At 40.8% G+C, this 22004-nt stretch overlaps 1 protein-coding gene across 6 annotated transcripts; it reads left to right on the top strand.

Annotated features, from left to right (window-relative positions):
• The first annotated feature begins 603 nt into the window (after positions 1–603).
• Positions 604–21716, top strand: lhfpl2 (LHFPL tetraspan subfamily member 2). 6 transcript variants are annotated; one of them, XM_022228957.2, is made up of 4 exons: positions 604–969; positions 4501–4595; positions 8583–9259; positions 16716–21716. In XM_022228957.2, the coding sequence occupies exons 3-4, from the start codon at positions 8773–8775 to the stop codon at positions 16970–16972; spliced, it is 744 nt and encodes a 247-aa protein (XP_022084649.1). In that variant the 5' UTR covers positions 604–969; positions 4501–4595; positions 8583–8772; the 3' UTR covers positions 16973–21716. The 6 variants fall into 6 exon arrangements, with proteins under 6 accessions (XP_022084649.1, XP_022084686.1, XP_022084660.1 ...); XM_022228994.2 differs by lacking the exon at positions 4501–4595; XM_022228968.2 differs by lacking the exon at positions 604–969 and having other exon boundaries at positions 3886–4595.
• The last annotated feature ends 288 nt before the right edge of the window (positions 21717–22004 follow it).

The following is a 22004-nucleotide window of genomic DNA, read 5'->3' as shown; positions in this document are numbered from 1 at the left end:
AAAACAAACAGGCAAACAAACTAAGTAACAAAAACACGACTCGGTCGCTGAATTATTGATGACAAATACATGTGAAAAGGGGAGCGTGCTTTCAACTGGTGAGATCCGATCGTTAGCGGTTAATTTTCACGAAATATTCATTTGGGGTGTTCTGCTTTGTCTTGAGTGTTAAACATCGTTTCTATACGTTCTATACGTTTAAATTTAATTCTAACTTATGGTGTGGAAACTCGCTTCTCGAGTCGCAATTTATTTTGACATAACACTAGACTTCGTGGTAAAATGACGCGACTAGGACTTGTGAAAAATGCCTTCGTCTCTGAAATGGGAACAAGTTGTATCATGCTTATTTTCAAACTAAAGGAATGGTTCGATCTTTTGCAGTAAATTTCCCTCTCAATACGTTGCTTTTGAATGAGTTAAAATGATACATCTTAATGGGTTAAAAATCAGGGCATGCCAAAACGGAGATAGACGAGACTGAAAAAAAATCTCCCAGATAAAATAATTATGTCACTTTTGACTGCCGCGTAATCAAAAGAGGGCGCTGTTAACTAACCTCATAATGATAAAGCTGAGCAGCGTAGCGTAGCGTCGCACGCGTGCAACATAACAGCACGTTATGCATGTGTATATATCGAAAGGAGCTGTCAGATTGCCCGGGGGCCTGTTAAGTTGTAGCATATAGAGGACAAAAGCAAACTGATGAGTTGTTCGATGATTCACCATGCTGCATTGTTGGTTTGTGGGGCAATTCCCGACACTTCGTTACGTAATCTGATTTTAATCATTTCCGCTGTGTGCCGTCTCTGGGGGAAAATTATAACAACAGTGTTGTCGTCCACATGCGTACGCCTGCACCCCGTGTGTTCTCACTGCAGTGGACCTAAGGCTGGAGTGAGCGACGGCCGCACCGTTCAAAGTTGTATTTCTGTTGTCTTTGTGGTCGTACCTTCGACAAAGATTTAGGTAAGTTTGATTATGTATAACGTACATTTATGTTTTCACATTATAACGACTACTATGCATGCAAACACGGTGCTTCTCTGCAAAATTATTCTGGAAAGAAGGGACATCCCATCAAGAAAGACCCGAGATTTGTTTCCATGTTTTCTTCTGCACGGCTAAAACTTTACTCTGTAAAGCAAGTTTTTTTTTCTTGTGGGATCAGAATGTACGTTCCTTGTGTTAACCCTTGTGTTTAAGAAAGCTCCCACCCCTTTGAACATTGTTCCGCTGCCTCTGATGCCGGGCTAAATTGGTAAGATTTCAAAAATTGAGTGTTGTTGCACACTACACTGTACGTATTGGAATCAGGTGTGGACTGGTACATACATTATAGGCCTACGGCTCTCCACTATTTCTATTTTTAATCCGCCCATTTACCACATGCTTCCCCCGTCGAACTGGAAAACAAAAATCAGTTAATAAAATTTGGACTTCCTTCAAGTGGGAGGCCTTCAATTAAAAGTGCGGTTTCACACGGGTCTCGCCATTTCTATGCCAACTGTAGTGTTTAATTGGCATAACTGACTGGTGCCTGGACTACATCGTATTCTTTGTCACCTTAAAAGACATGATTTTTCTCTCCTTATATTCCTCATTTGTGTGGATTTAAATTAAAGGGGCAGGTTATTTCTATGTGCTGCATATTTTGCGATGTTGTATGTTATGTGGGTGACAAAATGCTTCCCAATTTTTGGCATCTGTGTGCAATTTAAGTTCGATTCAAATGTTGTCTTGCACTGTGTTCCAGAGATTGCAGGTGAAAATCCACTTCATTTATTCATTTTTTTCAGTTCATCTGAATAATTATTAACCTACTAACATAGTCTGTTTCCCTTTTTAGTTGAATATGATGAAATGCTTTCCACAAAGCTGTGTACCATATCTTCAGGAATCAAATCTTTTTTTAATAGTCACAGAACGTTCCTTTAAGGGGTATCATATTTTCAGATGGGACTGCCCCTTTAAGCTCTAATTCCTTTGCTCCAGTCTCTCTCATCATTACCTCCACGTGTTGGCAGCTGGTGAAGCGGCTGACGCCGTGGTCGCGCGCCGCGCCAGTCGGCAAAGTGTGACTGAGTGTAATTGAAAAGTAACCCTGCCATTACTGGCCGGCCAAGGATGCAGCAGAAAAAGGAGCGAGAATGCATCTCTCAACAGATTCCATTTCAATTTTAGTAGGGGAAAAGAAGTCTAAGCTGGGGATGATACGATGAGATTTTATAAAAATCATCCGACTTAATGTCTCCATGTGCATGACTTATGGTCAACTGATGAGAGGGGCCCACTGCATCTTTATAAATGAACGTAAATTTGGTTTGACATAATGCCCATCGTGGACTCACAGAGCTTTATGAAGGGGATTTATCAAGTCTTCGTGAACCACATTTGACATCATGGAGGTCAAAAACATTGATGACAGTGCAGCGACTGAAAACCAGATTGTGCAAATTTGTTATTTTCTGTTATTTTACAGCTGCAAGGGAACAAATGTTTTGTTTCCTTAATTGGTAACGTTGTTAAATATTAACTGACATTCCCCAAATTCCATGAGTTTAAACTGTATGTGTCCTTCATGGGTTGCTGTATTACTGTATTAGGCAAATAAAATCTGCTCTGGTTTATTTTTTCTGTAATTTATTTTTCTTCTTGATAAGTACACTGTATTGTTTTAAGGTTCAGCTCACTGTACAAGTACATAGCACATTTAGGCCAACATGTTTTTCATTAATTTTAATGAACAAGTGCATGGATTAGGGCCCTCCCACATTGCACAGAGCCACCACCCACATTAAGGTTCCTGCACTTTCTGTTCCACCCCTCCCCCAGAAGAGGACCACATGTTATTCCCATTCAGTTCGGCCATTTCAACAGGCCCAGGGGCTCCCTGCAGTGGTTTGTTGATTAATTACCAATCCAGGTCAGGTGTCAATTAGCCAGAGACCAACTTGCCTGAGTGATTGATTGACTGATTAGAGCCCCCTGGTCTCATTATCCATCCTGGCCAGTCAGGTTGTTATCCTCTCAAACCTTGCCCAGTTTCTTGTTAATTTGCTGATGAGTCTTGAGTTTCCCTTGATTAATAATCTATCCAAGACAATTGTGTCAGGCAAACCTGGAGATTGAAACATTGGTTTAAATAACCCTGGACATTTGCATCAGTTATAGGAACAGTGGAAAAAAGGAATAACTGGTTTCTAGAATCTATATTTTTCAGAGAATTTGAATGAAAAGCTCAAGATCAAAATCATGAATTCCTCTGATGAAATAGCTGGGAAAAGACAAAGGTCAGATGAAATGTATGCATATGTGGCTGAATCTAAGGGGGAAAATATCATTTGATATTTAAGCGTTACTTTAAAATGTTAATTTTTCATTTTTTTTTAAAGTTTGGGTTCCATTTTTTTGTGTTGCCGTCAATTATATTCTTGACGGACAATATTCAGTATATTATTCTTCAACTGGTAAAATTGCAGATAAGATTTTCTGCGATTAAAGCTGTGTACATGTGTGAGTATTTTGAGCTTGGTTGAGAAGTAATTTTGGAATGGAAGCAACCCAGAGTTAATGAGATTGAGAACCGCTTTGTTTGGATAGAGAGTAGAGCAAACAGTGACCAAAAGAAAAAACATGTCAGTGGAAAAGAAAAGGGTCTGCGGGTAGCTTGGAAGAGAGAGAGACATATTTTCCGTTAATTACAACGAATGCCTGCCGTTTGCTCAGACATGAAAAGTCATTGCGTCTTCTCAAATTTCATCAGTAATTCGCCCCCATCCAAGCGGGCTAAAATGAAATTATTGGCAGCCAGTCAAGCAGAAGGTAGTTGGGAAGGGGGGAATTCAAAGCCAACAAATTCTCCCCCCCCCCCAAAAAAATTTGCCTATACACAGAGACCCTTTCTCTCGCAACCATCTGCAAAAAAATTTGATCATGAAACTGCTGGTCCGGCACTTTATTTGCTCAGTAGACGTGGCGAGAAGGGATGGCACCGGGGCACCAGAGGAAAAACAAATATTAACCTTTGTATTTCTTGCAGGGCAGGAAAAAAAATCACATGTGCAAGAAATTTTTGGCAATAGGTGGCCCAAATTTTGCCAGTGTAGCAAACAGTTAATTGTGTTGTTCGACCAGTGTTATCAAAGAAATGTTTGAGAACTTGCAATAAAACAGTGCAATTTAATTGCACGGGGTGATAGGCTGTGGACACAAGCAGTGCACTGGATGAGTCCATTCAGTCATAGGGGAGGCAGGGTTTTTGTGATAATTACAAGCTTTTGATTGGTTGGAGACTTCAATTGATCAGACATGCATGGGAACTCAGTAGCACAGTGCACAGCTGAAGTGTGGAGATCACCTGCCATGGTACTAGATGTGTAGTCCCTTTATTGCCATTGGTACCACTGTAAAGCAAGGAAACAACAACCTTAATGATTTCAAATTCTATAAATGTAAAAAAAAATGCATATATATTTAGAACTGGTATTGCCGTTGCAGATGCTGGAATTTTCTGTGTTGTACAGAATTGAACATAGATCGACAACACACGGAGTTAGAGTTTGCATCTGAAGAGGTTATTGATATACATACATGTAAGTATATTGTTCTCATTTGTCGTCAATAATATCTGTCGTTGCTCTTTATTTGAATGAAATATTTGTGTGTGTTTTCTCCATGAGAACGAACACCCTTCATTTGACCTAAACAGTTGTAACTCTAAATGTCATATATCTTGACATCTCGGTTCTGAAAATACGTGTGGGTTGATTTGCTGGTCATAAGTGGAAGCCTGATGCTCTGGATGGGAATGCGAGACTTTGTGAAAGTTTTCCAAGTCAAAGACTAATCCAAAGTCAGAGAAAATTTGGGGTAAGATTGATGGAACTAGAAGAACCTCCAGGGATCCTTGAACCTGGCACCAAAAATGAAGTACTTGATCCTTTTATTTAGTTACATGATTGGACTGATGAATTGTGGTTACAGTACACAAGTGTTTGTTTGACTTGTATTTTAGCTCCATGCCACAGGATGGCAGACCCTCTGTTCTGTTGGTGTTGGGGGTAGGATGGCAGGGAGAACATACATGTAAAAAGGGCCATTGAGATTTGAATTTTTAGGGGCTACCTCCAGGTTTATTTCTTTCTTTATATTTTTTTTTCTTTGGACACTGTGTGGAGTGAGGAGTCACAAACAGGGAAAGTCACTCACATTGTTTCTTCTCCTTTGCTTCAGAATTTTCTTGAAATCATATTTCAGATTTGTTTGTCTACTTGCGATCTGACATCCAGTACAGTAAGCTTCACTTGTATTTGTCCTTGTGCTGGGCTTTGGTCAGTGTGAAGGTTTGTGATTGTGAATGGTCGAAACCAATGTCACTGTTAGACACCGTGTTTGTGCACCCTGAATCCAGGGCTGCACTGGTCAGTTGGCCCTTTGTGTAGTGTACATTGGACAAAGGACATATATGGCGTGTTCCATGGCCTAGATAGAATTATTTAAGCTTACCCCTTTTCATTCATTTCGACAAAAAAGTGCAGCTGAAGTTTGCCCTCTCGGCCTGCTGATTGTCAGATTTTTTAACAATTGCTTGCTCCAGTTCAGTGTGAAGTTGCTCTAATTCTAACAATCTAAGTATTTTGAAGGTTTGAATGAAGTTTCAGGGAAATTGGAAACTTTTTGTCTGCTGCTGACTGAGGAAAAGGGTAAAAACGTATTGCAAAAATGTGATCGTTTTTTTTTCTTTTTTTTGGCCAGGGAAGAGGGGAAAGGTACATACCGACAGGAGGATGGCTTTAAAAAGGCAGGATAAAGATGTTTAAGGGAAAAATCCAATCCTTGAAACCTTAAAATTATGACAGAACACTTGATTAAGGTTTGTGAACATTAAAAGAAGTAGAAACTTGAGGATCAGTTAAAAATAAGTCAGCTAAGTACACGTAATTAAAAAACAAATCTATCAGAGCCCTCTCTTTCAGCAGTATATTGTAGGAGTGACTTTGATTTTTTCCGACAAAGTGGCTGTGCAAAACCATTTGAAAATATTTGAATTCTTTCGTCAAAGAATTAGTTGTTTGAGTTGATGCAGAGCGTCTCAAAGGAAGAGAGCGTTTTGTGAATTTATTCCGGCAAAGTGGTTTCAAGGATAATATTTGTTTATAAGGTTCTCCCTTTCCCCTTTGAGGCAGCCCGACAGATGTCAGTTGAAGTGTGTGTGTGTGTGTTTTTTTTTTTTGGTCGTTCACAACCCGGGAGATAGAGGCACAATGGAAGGCCTTCCAGGCATCAGATCCGATTAGGCGGATTAGCTGGACCGTACTGCTCTGAAATTAGCGGGATTAGTGCGGGACACGACCAATGGAGCAAGTGATATGACCAGGGGGATCGCATGTAGCTTGGCCATAAGCAAGGAAGAGACGCCCGATCTCACAGCTGGCAGAACAAGGCCCCAGGGCCACTGTATAAAAATGTGTGTGGGTTTTTCAGAAATTGTGTATGAAATTTGCCCAAGGCCAGTGAGCAGGCAAACTCGCATCTTTCAAAAGTGCAGGAGGCACAAAAACCATCTCGTGGAGTGTTCGCTCACTCGGTGTAGGTTCACAAAGTTCAGTGGCACCACTATGGCCTGTTTCAGTGCCGATGTTCTTCTTGTAAGCAATGTTTTAGAAAGCCAAGGTGCTTGTGTTAATTGCATTTCAGTATGTAACAAGCTTGATGAGATTTTCAGTCAGTCACGCCTGGTACAGAGGTCTTTTCGGCAAGTGTACTCCTGGGAGAAATGAGAACAAGTGTAGGGCTTGGAAAATGCAGAAATATCACTGTCGGAAGTTTTCCTGTTCTGTGTTTGTCAACTCTCTGTTGTTCCATCAAAGACTTGTTTGAGCTATGTAGCACAACAATCGACAAAAAAGTTCTTGATGTGTCATTTTTTCCAAATATAAATCCCTCAAAGAAATAGACAGGATTTGGAAGATTGCTCTCTTAATGATAACCTTCTAACTGGAAATGCGACATAGCAGGATTCCAGTGACAAATCTCGTTACATCATTCGCAGACACGAAAATATTCAGGTTACATTGTCTTTGCGGGGTGTTTTTTGTCCTTGCAGTCTTGCACATATTTCCACTTACTGCCTTTGTAGCAGTTTGCCGTTTCCGGTTGAGTAACCACCCATGGTGCAAAATACTCTCAGGAGGTGGGGGAGCTAAAGCTCAGTAGATCATGGGTGATGATTGCTTTCTTCTCTTCCAGAATCCGAGTTTTGTGTTCAGTGTTTACCTAAATTCTCATGAAAGTAGACTCTAGAGATCTTTTGTTGGAAGGTATGACCACACTCTACGTGCCCAGGCCGCAATTTGGAGCTCTGATTTTGGATTTGCTCAGCAAGGATGACACGCTCTTTGTATTCCATTCAGTACGGTTTTGTGCACTTTGGGGGCCTGTGCCTGATTCGAATGCACTTTTCCTTGGCACACTTTTGCTTCTGGTTGAAGGACATCCGGTAAAGCGCCAGAAACATGCTCACAGACTGTAATTCACCTCGAAGGAGTGCTTTTTAGAGTGTTTTCAAAATCTGTCTCCCTGGAAGTTACCCTCCCACTGTTGAATTGGTTTAGTTTGAAGTGGGCGTCCCCTACTTTGACTGTAGGCATGTTTTGTTTCAAGTCTACATTTGTACCAAAATCTTCAAGAATAGACTTCCCCATTAATGCTGTGTGCTTTTGGAAGGTTTTGAAAGGTCCGACAATTCTATGGCAAAATGGCCAGTGCATAGCGGGGTTTAAATAAAAAAGAGATACAGTGTGTTGGAATGCTGAGTTCCACAGGCCAAAATGAGTCAGATTTTAACAAGTTTGTTCAGCTGTAATCTAAGATTTGTTTGTTTGATTGATTAATTTTACAATTTACATGTATTTATCCCTGGCCAACACTTCCAGGTATAAATTTGGACTTGCCCAACCCTTCCAGGAAAATTTGCAAGCTCCATTCGTGTTCAGAAAAAAAAAATTACTATTTTCATAATACAGAAAAGATTAGACCATTCTATTTGAGTCAGATGGAAAGTCTGTATCTAGTTGACATCCTGTTCAGGGCATTACGTCAAATTTGGAAGCCTTCCAAGGGAGTGGGACCAATCAGAGCAAGAGTTGAGACAATGGGGCGTGACTCAGTGACACGCTCTACATCACCGTCACAGTAGATGTCTGCAGCTGGCTGGGGGGGGGAACTGGAAAGCCATTTTTTTTTCATTTTATAAAAATGATGCATTGAAGCCAAATTGAACCATTTTGTTGGTCCATGTTGTAATGTGTACATACATATACATGTTTGTTTGGAGTTCTTTACTACTTTGTGGAATGATCATAATTTGTTGTATTACATGTAGGAAGTCTGTTCCAAGTTTTTTTGCTGCGGAACTGTAGATAGTAGTTAAGGGTTTTTGATTAAAGATTTACACAGTGGAAAACATTGTGTGGTAGAATTGTGTTTGTTGTGAAGTTGTTCAGATTGTGAGGAATTTTTATAATTTCTTGATGGTTGTTGATTTCATAGTGTCCCTTTTTTCCCCCTTCAAATTGCAGGAAAGAATGACTGGTGGATTTCTTGTCAAGTTTTCTGAAGCACAGCAAACTGCAATTGGATTCTTCAGGTTCTGACAAATCCAACATTTGAAAAAGGATTTGCTGGTGGAGAGGTGCATGTTCGTATATACATTGCACTCAGAGCAACTCCAGAACCCTCCCCAGTGTGAGATTGTGAACCTAGTTAACTATGGGTTACCTGATAGTGACGTTGCGTTCCATACTGTGGACTGTCGTCAGTATTGGCATTGTCGTAATGCACGTCTTTGCCGTCATCAACCCAGACTGGCTGCTGCGGGACGACAGGTCCCTCACAGCCACGCTCGTGTCGACCACACCGGAGGATGCTCCATCGAACACAACAGGGTCGTCGCTGAGACCAGACTCGTATGTCTCCGTCACACAGAGCTCAGCCCACGGGCTGCTTACACTGTGCCGAGAGAGGTACTCGCCGGGCGGCGTCTTGCACTACGCGACTGGTGCAGCCCAGGAATGCACCTGGATCGCCAGTTTCTTTGACCTGCCGATTTGGCTGTGGATGTTGACTGTTGTTTTCTACTGTCTGGGTCTAGCCATTCTGGGGTTTATCGCCATTGTGTCAATCTTCACCTTCTGTTTTAGGAGCATCTGCAAGAAAAGCATCTTCACTGTGTCGGGACTCATACAAGCAATTGCAGGTGAGTGGTGATAAGCGATGCTGTACAGTGGTACTTATGCTCAAGTACCCATTGTTTGCTCATACTCCAACTTGTCAAAATATCCCCAACTGAAACCATTGGTAAGAGAAGGATCTGAGATATTTTTGGGAGAGAGAGGAGAAGCTGGCATTCTGAACGAGATCACAGTCTTCAAGCAGCAAGCCGAGGTTTGCAACTTGCGACGTTTTTTTTCAAGATATCATTTTTGATTTAAAAAAATATCAATATTGACCAGATCTGGGTTAACCATATGGACCGTTCCCCCTCATGTCCACACTTGCTGGTGCTTTATTTTTCTTGAACTCTGACTGGGTCGTTTCATTTCCTTATAAATATGCAGCACTTGTATGAAACAGAAAGGAAAGCATTGTTTTGTGTTTTTGTTTTTATAATGAGGGGATACGCATGTACAAATAGATACATAGATTTACCCTAGTAGGAGCTTTTTCTTTTTGATATCTGCATTTCCAATGATAGTAGACGGTAATGGGTAAAACATCACTCCGGAATTCTCCAGAATTAATCATAAATTCGGATAAATTGCACAAAAACACCTCCAGGATAATCCCGCAATGACCAGGAGAGCAATGACCACCCGGTTAGTACACCCCCAACAAGATTAAACGAGTGGTAAACAGAAGATTTTCAAGGAAAATTGAGTTTATTTGCTGATGACTAATCAAAACATGTGTATCTACTGGGAAGTTTGACACCCTCCATGTTAAAACCACTGTATAGGGAGTAGTACAGGAACTTTGCAATCATGGTACAATGAACATGTACATGTACATGTACATGTCCATGTACTTTGTGTATGCAGTGGAAGCTGTACAGTACATGTACATATGTACATGTACATTGTACATGTTTTGTACACACTTTACAAGCTGATGTGGGTGCGTAGTCCCGCGGAAATATGTGTGGGAAAATAATCTGAATTTTTTTTGGGGGGGGGGTGTTTTTTCCCCACTGTTTGATTTGTGTTGACCCTTTGGTCTAGAGTGACCTCATCCCTTCTGGTTGAGTGTTTTCTCAGGCCGGGGGTGGAATTCGGCATTCTGTCACAAAAGTACAGTGTAAAAAAAGTTGTGGACCTCGGATGAGTTCAACTTGAAAAAAAAAAGGGGACACTATTTCATTTGGGGTTTGACAAGGAGGCACCCGAAAGGGGATTTGTTGGCAATGTAAGCAGTTCAACCGACGTGCAGTAGTGTCTGTGGGCATGGCCTGTATGCAGTACGTAGGACAAACTTGTAGATTTTGGTCAGGCTGAAATTCTTTATCAGGCCATTGTACGCTACATGGGATTGAAATTTCCATGAAGAAAAAGTTGCTCAAAATCTTGCGCTTGAGAGGAAGGAAGGAGAGAACACACCAAAAAAAAAAAAAAAAGCCAAGCGTATGTAGTTTCTCAGTATTGAAATATGATTTACCAAATAGTGATTGCCCAATTTAAACTCATTGCCCAATTGAGACTCATCAAGCATCAGTTTGAGTGGCCTTTTTGTGATTGACAATAACATATCACCCCACAGGAAATTGGTCATACAAACTGTCTGCGGCTATACAGTCTGCCAGTTTTCAATTTATAGATGGTCGTGAATTGACCTCCTGTTTCTCAGCAATTCCAGTGTCAAACCTTTGCAAATACGGTTCTTGAAACAGTTTCACATAATCTTTGTGAAATCTTTGCGAAGATACCGACTTACCAAGACTGTTACCATTCCTTGCGCGGGGGGGATGATTGGATGGGAGGGAGAGACAATGTCGGATTATAAAGGGTCAGATATGGTAAAAGCAATTTTTTTAAATGAATTTTTTGGTGCTTTTACGGTACTTCAAAATGTGTGCGTTCTCCCCACTAATAATAAGACCTGGAATGACATGCTTTGCACGCATGTCATGTGCATTTTTTCCTGTGGAAATCCAGGAAAGCATAGGGCTGTCCCGAATATCCGGAAATTTGATCGAGTATCGAATATTTGAATATTATTTTCCGAATTCGAATATTCGAAGCAAAATTAATGAAAACGAAGGGAAAATTCTCTTTTGTTTTAAATGTGAAAAAATTGCACTATGGAGCCTTGGAGGCTTGTTTCAAGCAGACTCAAATGAAAAGCGACAGAAATCTTATAAAGATTGAAAAATTCATTTATGCATTACAAAATTTTAAAGGACAAGAAGTATTGTTCATCACTAAATCTTGCTAAATCATGGCTGGAGATACCAGTACTCCCAGACACGAGAAGCTATTATTACAGTGATTAAAATGTACAATGTTGTGCATTATTGCAAAGTTCTGATTTTGTATATGGATTGTTCATCAACAATCTGCCTGTCAGTTCGAACAAATATTCGGATATTCGATTGAATTGAAGGTCGAATATTCAAATAGCGAATTATTTGAATTGACTCAGCCGTAGAAAAGCACACATGTATGTAAATAAAAATATGTATCATTTCCACCAGTCAAGGCTCAGAATTTGGTTCGATAGAGCGGTTGTACCATCCTGTGCTTGGCTTAAGGGCATTCTGGCTTTTTTTTTTTTCACAAAAATCACCATACATCAGGTGACTTAATTATGCCCTTCTGACGAAACCATTGCTTTATTGACTTTAGTGAAAATCCCCAAGAAGTGACTGTATGTGGTTATATACGGTGTCCCCGCATTCTGACTGGCTCTTGAATATGGGTAAAAGGCCGACAGGCTGATGATATAGTCTCTTCAAGGGCAGGCGCCTTGTCGGCAGCTGTAGGAACAATGGGAAACACTGTTGTGGTTTTTTTTTAACAACCTCTTCAAAAGCTGAGGTGTGTGATAAACAATAACAAATTTGGTTACCAGCTCTGGGGCAGAAGTGGGTGAAGAAAATTGGGGGAAGTGCTTCAGAACAGGCCAGCGCAAGTCCCTTTGTGGTTTCCAAGGTTTTTATCACTGGAAAATGTAAACAGTCACTTCAGACTGGCCTGGGCATTACAGTGAAATAAACTAAGAAAGATTAGGGGATTTTGGTTTGGTGTCTGACAATTTGTAACATTTGGGAAGTGGTCTCACAAAAATCAGTCCACAGTCATCAAATTTGGAAGTGGAAATAGAATACATGTACATGTATATGTATGCCATTTTTAATGAAACTGGTCTTCATGTAAGAACAAAAAATGAGGAATGGAAGAAAGACATTGAAAATTCAGCCTATTCATCCTGCACCCTTTTTGAAAATCTAGGAATATATCTTCACCGTTGCCAGGCAACTTTGTCTCACCGGTCGGATTATGCCTCCCGTGTTGCAATAGCTAGGCTTTTGAAAGCCTTAGAGTGGAGGATGCTGGATTTGCCGGTTGTCTTCAGTGAGCGGCTTGCCCAAGGGATAGAAATCACATAATGGTTGCTTTGGTTGACCGAGGCAAATCAGTGAACAGCAAGGAAAGGGTTGAAAAGAAAAACAATCTTATGACTATGATATGTAACAACATTCCCTGTGTGGACCAAAATTTTGAACTCGGAATTGCCCATATATCTGGCAACTGTATGCATGTACATGTATGTGAATTAACTGAACTTTTATACACAATTTATTAACTGCAAACAACCTTCTCTAGCTCCAGGTCTTTTGAAAATGTAACAGCAAAACCTTACAGAAGTACATACTCTATGCTCGGTGCAGTTCTAAACTGAAACTTGAATTTTTGTTCTCTCTCATGGTATTGGTTAGTGGCACTGTAAAATCCCAAGAGCTTTTGGTTTACACTAGGGAGTAGACCCACCCAAGCAAGTTTACTAACACACATCAGAAATGAGCATCAGTGCAAATCTGCAGATCACACGAGGTTTGTTTGCACAGTCTGCTTATAACAGCTCTTTTTTTCAAGCTCTTTTTCCAACATCTTCCAACTTGTGTCTTTTGCTCAGAACAGGGATTTATCTGTAACTACATGTAGCTAAGATTGAGATGGTTCCTGCAATTGCTAGGTAATACATGGACACCAATAACTGGGCAGAAAACAACCTACCTGATAATAGCGATCGCAGACATTTTTTAGGCTGTAAATATTTTGCTCTTATTACATGTACTTAGTTCCCGAGAAGAAGTTTATCATTCTGTAGTTCCCAGGCTGGTCAGAGCACACCTGGCTACTCTATAAAAAATCTGACCCAAATTTGACCCCTCTGAAATTAAACAGTAATCCCAAGCGCCTACCCACAATTCCCAGAAGAGGCTTCAAAGGTTGATGCCTTTACCACCAAGCGCAAGGCAATATTTGAGCCAGATGGTTTAAATGGTTAAACCATGGAGGTGGTTAAACAGGGATTACCAGCCAAGGGTTTTGGACGGGCCAAGTGGAAATTAAACATTCCATTTATCTGAGTGTGGTTCCCTGTTTGGCTTGTAGGTTGAACGCCCTAACAGGTGGTCACAAAATGTAAGTAGGGCATGCTTCATCATGGGTGTCTTTCCCTTGTATGAAGTGAAAGGTGACGGGTTTTAACACCTCCTTACAAACCACACTGTGGTAAGGAGCTGATTGACCTACAGGCTGCCTCCAACTTGCTCTATGATTTAAGCACAGATTTAAGAGAGAACTGCCTTGTCTGCCCAAAGTGCCCAGTCAGAGGACAGCAGTTGTAAATCAAATTACCTGTACTGACAATCTTACTAGGAATGGAGTTCGGACCACACATTTGTTTAGCATTTGCCCAACCTACTAGTACTAACCCCCATGCTAGGCAACAACCTGCCTAGTCATCTCTCGTGACGGGCTGTGCTATCCAGGAAAATTGAAACTGTGTATTCAACACCAGTAGTTGCGTGTGCGCGCTATGTAAAATGTTCTAAACTCACGCGCCTGCTGATCCAAATGTGTTCAAAATACGAAAAATGAAGTGAAAAAAGGCCAGTGCATGTGGCAATCTGTAGGAGGGGATGTCATTTGAGAGAGACCTGTAAGCACACCATCAGGCATCCTCTATGTCAAACGTCAATGGCATCTATTTTATCGGGTGCGTATTGTAAATCTGACGCCTCATTAGTCAGATGCGTCGTAAGTCTGAAAATTTGGACTTTGAGGCATCGGACTTATGAGGCGTCGGATCTGTAGGCCAAAATAAACTAATGAAGAAGCGTCGAACTTTTAAGGCGTCACACTAGATGGACTTTTAAACACATTTTTCGGACATGCCATGAGGCATCAGACTTTGAGCTGACCCCATCTTTTCACTATTGAAGTAAAAATCCTTTCACACTAAGCTTTATGGCATTGTTTGTGTTGCCTTGCTCGGTCTCCTGAATCATGCACACCCTGCCCCTCCCCCATGCATGGTCAAAAGAACTGATACTCGCAAGCATTTATAAGCCCCCCATAAAAAACCCTTTTCCTGTATTCCTATGGCAACAGCTAGTCTCTCTAGTTACTTTCAGTGCCCTGCTTTGCATCACGTTGACATTCAAAATGTTTACCCAGATCATGGCATGTGTTTGCCAACATCCGAGTTCAAATGAAAGGAAATCGGTGTACGGCCGTGTTTGATTACAGGATGTCATGCGTGCCTCCTCATTCAGTTGTGGTCCCCCCTTCAATTGCCGGTTTCACCCCCACTCACACTGGAAGAAAAATTAACGATGTTTGCTTTTCGGTTCGTGCTGTAAAAAAAAATTGAGAGGGCGATGAAGAGAGCTGAGCACTGCAGGTTTATTGGCATGTGGTCAAGGCCTGTGGATTGTGATATATGGACGTGAGCTTGGATGAGTTCCAACATTATCACCAGAAATGGGATGTTGACGCAGCAACCCTGGCAGAAAGACTAAGATCAACACATTTTTCCTGAGAGATTGTTCTTTGAGAAGTGTACGTTTCCAACCTAAATATTGTCCTGTCTTATCTTTAAATTCAGACCTGCTCTCGTGCATGGACAGTTAACGGCCATCTTATCGTTTCAGTTTCAGAATTTGAAAAAAAAAAAGATAATTCCCAGGACCTCTGTTCCTTTTCTCAAGGGAGAAGTCCATTCCGCTTGCAGTTTGTTAACCTCAGTAGTTTTGAATCCTCCAAAATTGAGTGAATTTTTACAGTTTTCCTAGGATTATAACAACAGTGGCGTAGCAAAGGCATTTTCTGGGGGGGGGGTGCCAGAGTCATTTTGCCGACCTTGTGTCGTGTATTATTCACAAAAGTGATTCATGGTACACTGCATTTCATGCTTCAGGGGAAATTCCGACTGCCAATGTATATCAGTTATGTACTATTTTGGATTCATTTGCCGACTGAAGCTCTATTTGCCGACTGGAATTAATCCCCCCCAGTCACTACGCCCCTGTATAACAATTGCAGTAAGGTTCGTTTTCTTATCCTTTTTTCATTTTGAATAAAAGGTATATTTAAACTTTAAGGTTTCCATGTCGGGCATCATGGGCTCGCTGTTCTAAGGATACATGTACAAAACATCAGTCCCACTACATTGAAAGCACTCAGGGGAATGAGCCTCACAGCTCTGTCAAAACAATACAGGATGCCTTTCACTCATTAGACCTGTTTGCCTTCCTCGGCAACTAAACTCAAATAGATCTCAGTGTGGTTGGTCCCAGTAGACCATCAATCAGACACATATTAAAACCAGCTCTGAATTCCGAGTCCATGACAAATTACTGGACCGAAACTAGACCGCGGTTCCATTACAGCTAATAACCTGGCTTGGGCAGACCACTATACCTCGGAACCCGCCCAGTGTAATCATCTCCCAGAACAGTAAACATTAAAAGCAAAGGCCGGTTTGTTGAATGAACGATCTTTGAAGGGTGTTCGGTAACACAGAGACCTCACTTGATGGATAGGAAAGCTAGGCGCTTATTATTGTTATCAATTTGTGTGTATCGACGGCTTTAGAGCGTACATAGAGTCAGCCGTTGACATCCAGGCAATCGGCGGTCACTCATGCGGGAAGGTGGCATACTGGTCATGACGGACAATTTTGCTACAGACGTCATCATCAAGTTTGGATTGGTTGTGGGAAGACTTTCTAGGGTAGTAGCAGCAGTTGGATTGTTCTGCTGTGCTTAGCTTTGTGGCACTGCGCCATGCTGTGCCACTCTACCCTGCTCTGCTGTTTCTTGCTCTGTGGCTCAACCCAGCTCCACTTAGTGCAGCTCTGATCTTACATGGCTTCAGTTGGCTTGATAAGGATGATTGTGGGTCATGTACTGGGCCTGGCTTGCCTTGCTCATTGTAAACTCCTCTGGTGTGCATGACCCTTTTCTGCGCACCCTTGCCCTGCATGGCTAGGCTAGGCTAGACTTTGACTTGGTATGTTCACCTCAGCACCTTGTGCACCACATCCTAGTTCTCTGCTCCCCATTTGACATCACAATCATCCCTTGGTAATGGGAAAAAAAATCTCCACATTTTCATCTATCCTTCCTCTATTTTTTCTCCAAACTCCAGGTCTTCTCATCCTCCTGGGCCTCGTGGTGTACCCAGCGGGCTGGGGTTCGGATGGAGTCATTGAGCTTTGCGGCATGGATGCTGCCCCCTTCCAGTTGGGAGCGTGCTCACTAGGCTGGGCATTCTACGTCGCTGTGGCGGCCACGTTCCTCACCTTCGCCTGCTCGGTGCTGTCCGTGCAGGCTGAGATCGCCACCTCCAGCGATGACGTTCAGGACGAGATACTGAAAGGGAAATATGTCATCTGTCTGCCCTGACGACAGACCAGTACTCAGGTGTTAAGCAGACCAAGGAGCATTGACTGAGCTGTGTTTAATTTTTTAAATCCGCACTAATCACGCAGGCAGAAAAAAAATTCCACTCAGAGCTAATTTTTCACGGGCTTTAATACGTAGGAGCCCGTCCTCTGCCAAAACAAGCAGATCACTCCCAAGAACATGTAGCAATACAGCTCTTTCAAAAATGCCACTGGCATGGTGAAAGTTTCAAGCTGTAGAAGCCAAGACATAAACCACCAAGATTTAGACAACCACTCCTTGGACTAAAATAAAAAAATAAATAAATAGGAGCCAAATGCTTTGAAGTCCTGACATACCTGAATCACTTAACTGAATTTTTTTGTATAAAAATAAAATGTATTTTTCTGTACATATCTTAATGTCCACAACTGAGAAGGCAAACATGCAGCAGTGTTTTTCAGACAGAAGTAAGTCAATTCCTACATGTTTCCTACACTTCTGTACTCTTCAAATTAAAGGCGACAATCATAGAATAGTGTATGTGAACGAAACATTCCCCAAGTGACCAAGAAAATATTTGAAGGTTGCGCACGTACATGTATGTAATAATTTAACATTTACAATCTTCTGTTTCGGTTTTTTTTTCGGGGGGGGTTGTTTTTTGGGCATTTTTGTGGTGGAGGCGTTGGGGTCGGCAAAGGTGAAATGGTATGGAAATTCTTGTGAACAACCTGAAAGAGGTTCGGAAGTTTACATGGCATTGTCGTGGCATGACTAAACAAACTCACGTCCACTCTTGATTGGTGATAACGAGTCCCTGAGCTGATAACCCCAGCTGTAGAGGTCACTGTGACATATCTGTTCTACCCCAGAAAATGAGAGAATTCCAATGCAGAATGCATCAGAGGTTTTGGGATGAAGCTATATTCAAAATATTTAGCGCAACACAATTGTCAAAACAACTCTTTTTGTAAATATGCAAAACATTTGTATCAGATGTTATCTGTCTGCATTTTTGTCAGTGTGGAACAGTACTTGTTTTATTTTATATTATTTTTTGAAGAATGAAGAGTGTTTCTGATTGATGCAATTAATCTTAATTTTTTCATTAATTGGGATTAGTTCATCTAACTGATAAATGAGGATAGAGAAATATTGAGGCGTGATTTTGGTTCACTCTGCTGAGACAAGCAACATAAAGGCTGAAGAATTAATGGACGTCATGCCAGGTCGTTCCATTCAAGGATGACTTTGATTCCAAAACAGGGAAATTTATCACCAGTTAACATTTGAAAACAGTTTCTTGAGATGGTTTCCGGTACTCCCCGTCGCCCAAATTATATTTGGCTTCGTACTCCACGTCTGCTGAGCTTTATTATACAAAGGAACATTTTTTAAAAAGTTTCCCGTTGGCTGAATCAAACAATGCACGTACATATAGGCGCAGTCATCAGGCAGGTTTTGTACAACATGCATCATCTTGTCAATTTTAGTTTATTTTTCAAACATCGTAAATATTAATAAATATAACAGATTCCCTGAAGCATAGGACTCAGGCCTGCAACATGAACTATGAGAATTTTTTGGGTAAGGTAGCTTCAGAGCCATATGAAAGAAATTACTGTCAAAGAGACAAAAGAAGTTTCAGCTTGGCTCCCTGCACACCCCTACGGGTTTCTTTCAATCGATTCATGTTCTGTACAATGTAGCTAGATGCTCTCGTTGGTTGCTGGTCAAGACTTCAATTGGTCAGGATGCAGACATGGGCTTGTCAGTGCCAAGTGAGATCAAGCCCAATCGTGGCCTGTGGAAAGGCTGCAGAGCCAGTTTACTGTAAAATGACCTTTTGCCTTTCTGGATTTCACCAGCTCATGGTATTTAGAAACTGTGTAAGAAATGTCTTACAGAGTATTGTCCATTGGTCTACTGTTCAAAAAAAGGGGAAGGAAGTGAAAAGATTGAATATGAAATTCTGATTCAGAGAATGGAAGATCTAAAGAAGCGGTTTGTTTGGACAGGCTCCTAGCATCTGAGGACTTGCGTCTGTCACGTCCCTGTGCAACATGGTTTGTCACAATCTTCAGTCTCTGTTCGTATTCATCCATCGTGTGTTCCAAGTTCAGAGAGTGAACACAAAAAAAAATCAACGTCTCCACCTTTATCAATTTCTCTTTGCGGTAATCGCATCTCACGGTGTACATTTGTTCTTGATAAAAAACAATATTTTATTACAGGTCATCAGCTTTGAGGCTGTAGTCCCCAGGGGAATAGATGTGACCAAAAACATAAACCTGACAAACCGCGTCACTGCAACCTGCGTGTGAAATCCAGGATTGATACCCTAACCTGTTATTTACGTGCATACCATGTGTGCCAACCCCGTCTTCCATTGCCAAAAAGTGGAAAGTCTTCCCGATATAATACGATGACTTCCGTCCCCAAAATAACTTTGATCACGGACGCAGTGCCTTCCGGGCCCATCTTATCTGCTGATGGTTTGGAAAGACTTTTTTACAAATTGTATTGAGAGAAATTTGCTCCACTGTGCACTGTCGTCTTCGGTTTCTTAGGTATGAATGTCTCACAGATGCTGTGGGCACCCCTAATTGGAGGCTACGCCACAAAATGTTCTTCACTCGTAATGTCAGATGGGTTGTACATTACCTTGATCCAGGGTCTGGTCTGTGTGTTAGAATCGTATTACCACTAGTGTAATTTGAGCACACTCGGCTGGTTTTAAATCAGTGGCAGGCAGACAACAGTTAGCAAGTATGCACAATTTTAGTGGTAAGCACGTTGCTTTTACTTCTTATGAATTCCAGTCACCGCCAATAACTTTAGGCCCACAACTATCTCAGTTGTTTGTACATTTCCCCCGCATATTTATAAATTGCTGGACTGCGTAATTTTCTGTTAAGTCTACATAAATCACAAAGGTTTCAGTGTTATGTTTCTACTAAAATTTGAAATTTTCAACACAAAATCGCAACCCTTTCCCACAAGGTCTTTACAAATACAAGGTTAACTGGACGTTATTGGGGATGTGTTTTTCAGATGTTTTTGAATAGTGTTAAAGGTGTATGCTTATAGTTGTGAAGAACTGAAATCAAGAGGTCATGTGTATTATGCACTTAAACACACACATAAACAAAGACCTTGTTTAACCACAGTGGAAGAATTGTCCTTTTGTCATGACTTTTAGTGCCAAATTGATGTTTATTTTTAATTGTATATTTAAAGAAAATCCTTTCCTGGCACACGTTGCCAGCAATTCACACGCATAAACTCTTACAGTCAATCAGATTTGAATGTGCCCAGACAGAGTGAAACTCTATTATACTGACTTGTTATGATTGTCACGGTGGGTCTTTGAAATGTTCAGAAAGTCAGGTACTGACTTTGAAAGAGTTTAAACAGAGATGGCTTTGTAACGCTCGCTGAAATATTTTTGGGGGGCACCAGAGGAGGTCACACTCCATTCAACCCTTGCATATTCTTCACCTGATGTCATTGACCTATTAAAAAGAATGCCATCAAAATCTATTTGCACACTGGGCCAAAGGTTATCATCAGCAAATGTACAGTGTGAAACAGGTTTTTGATCCTTGGTTCAGAATAAAAAGTACTTAAAATTTTCCTTCCTTGGCAAAACACAAATGATTTGAAGTCAGATCCGATGTATTTTTGAAATATGCATGCCAAGTTCTTCAGCGCACCACGTTTTAATAAAGTATGTGTTGGGCCGTGTTTCCTTGTTACTATACCATTCTGTTCCATCTGTGAATTTGTTTTAAGATTTGGACTTTTGTAAAAATACATGTAGGCCTAGCTACATTTCTTTGGAGTCCTAATTGGAAGAGGACATTATGTTGTTTCCCTACAGAGAAAAGATTAAAGAATGAGGGAAAGTAAGTATAATTAAAAATGTGATGTTACGGTTATCTTGGCTCTTAGATAGATGATATTTTAAACACTATTTTGAATGTGCTCACTGCATTTACTGTGTTTATTGTTCATATCAAAAACCTTTGTATAAACTAGACACTTTCTATTCCAGTATTTTCTCACATCTTTAAATTTTGTTTTAGTCAATGTTCAGTGATCATCATGTCATCCTGTCAGGAACAATGGGAAGAACATTTTCACTCACTCGGGTTTGATATGTTTCAGGCATTTTGACAAAGGCTGATGTAGATTTCTGTCCTACACAGTGTGAAAAAAAACCAAAAACGCATGGTTAAAAGCCACGGTAAAATGCATTTAAACGGTTTCTCAAGTGCAGAAATCCTAGTACTGCAGATGTATTTTTTACCCAGAAGATCTCGAACAACTCAGAGCTTGTGCATGGGGTAGTAAAGAAAAGGCCATCTGAAATGTTTTTGAAGTTCATCTATTTATGAGGTTATGCAGCTGAGGGTAATGACTTGTCGACAGCATTGTCACATGACTTACCAGTAACATGTACAGGTGGTATTTTTCCAGCTTAGGGAAGAAAATTGCTGTACTTGTCAGTTATGTTTGGACCTGATAATAACTCAAGAATTCTAAACTGGTTGGTCGTTAGTTTTGTCAAACCGGTATTTTTTAGCAAGTCACAATGATGAAGTGATTTTCGTGCATGTAGATTGAATATTTTTCTCTATTGTATTAAATCAAGTGACTCAATTGCACAATGTTGTTTAAAAAAAAAAGAATGTATGTTTCGTACCTACAAAATGTGTCTAGGGAATAAATATGAAAACCTTGCCCAGGAAAAACCAGATCTCTTTTTGTATTGTGTCCTTATGATGTCTTGGTCATTCTGGTTTCAATATCTTGTATTTGACTCCTTCAGTTTTAAGATAACGACCACTTTTTACCTGTTTTTTGAGGGAGTGCTTTGCGATGGCACATCATGCATGGCAGGGGTCAAAGGTGATTTGGGGTCATTCACAAAACAGGTCAAGTTTCCATGATATTTGTAGATGCACATGAACTGAAGTGTAATAATAAATTGCTCCCTGTTCCTTGCATTACTTAAAATCCCTGATCCCCCAAGGGCCAACAGAGG

The sequence above is a fragment of the Acanthaster planci genome, linkage group LG08, assembly GCF_054643075.1.
Source record: "Acanthaster planci isolate LZ-2023a linkage group LG08, COTS_SCS, whole genome shotgun sequence".
Taxonomy (NCBI): domain Eukaryota; kingdom Metazoa; phylum Echinodermata; class Asteroidea; order Valvatida; family Acanthasteridae; genus Acanthaster; species Acanthaster planci.
The sequence above is the reverse complement of the archived record's forward strand: the minus strand, read 5'-3'. Positions and strand labels throughout refer to the sequence as shown.

Bases quoted from the DNA above. Each gene is read 5' to 3' on its own strand.
- lhfpl2 (XM_022228994.2), top strand. From the start codon at position 8,773: ATGGGTTACCTGATAGTGACGTTGCGTTCCATACTGTGGACTGTCGTC. The intron at 9,260-16,715 runs GTGAGTGGTGAT...TCCAAACTCCAG, and splicing joins ACTCATACAAGCAATTGCAG to GTCTTCTCATCCTCCTGGGC.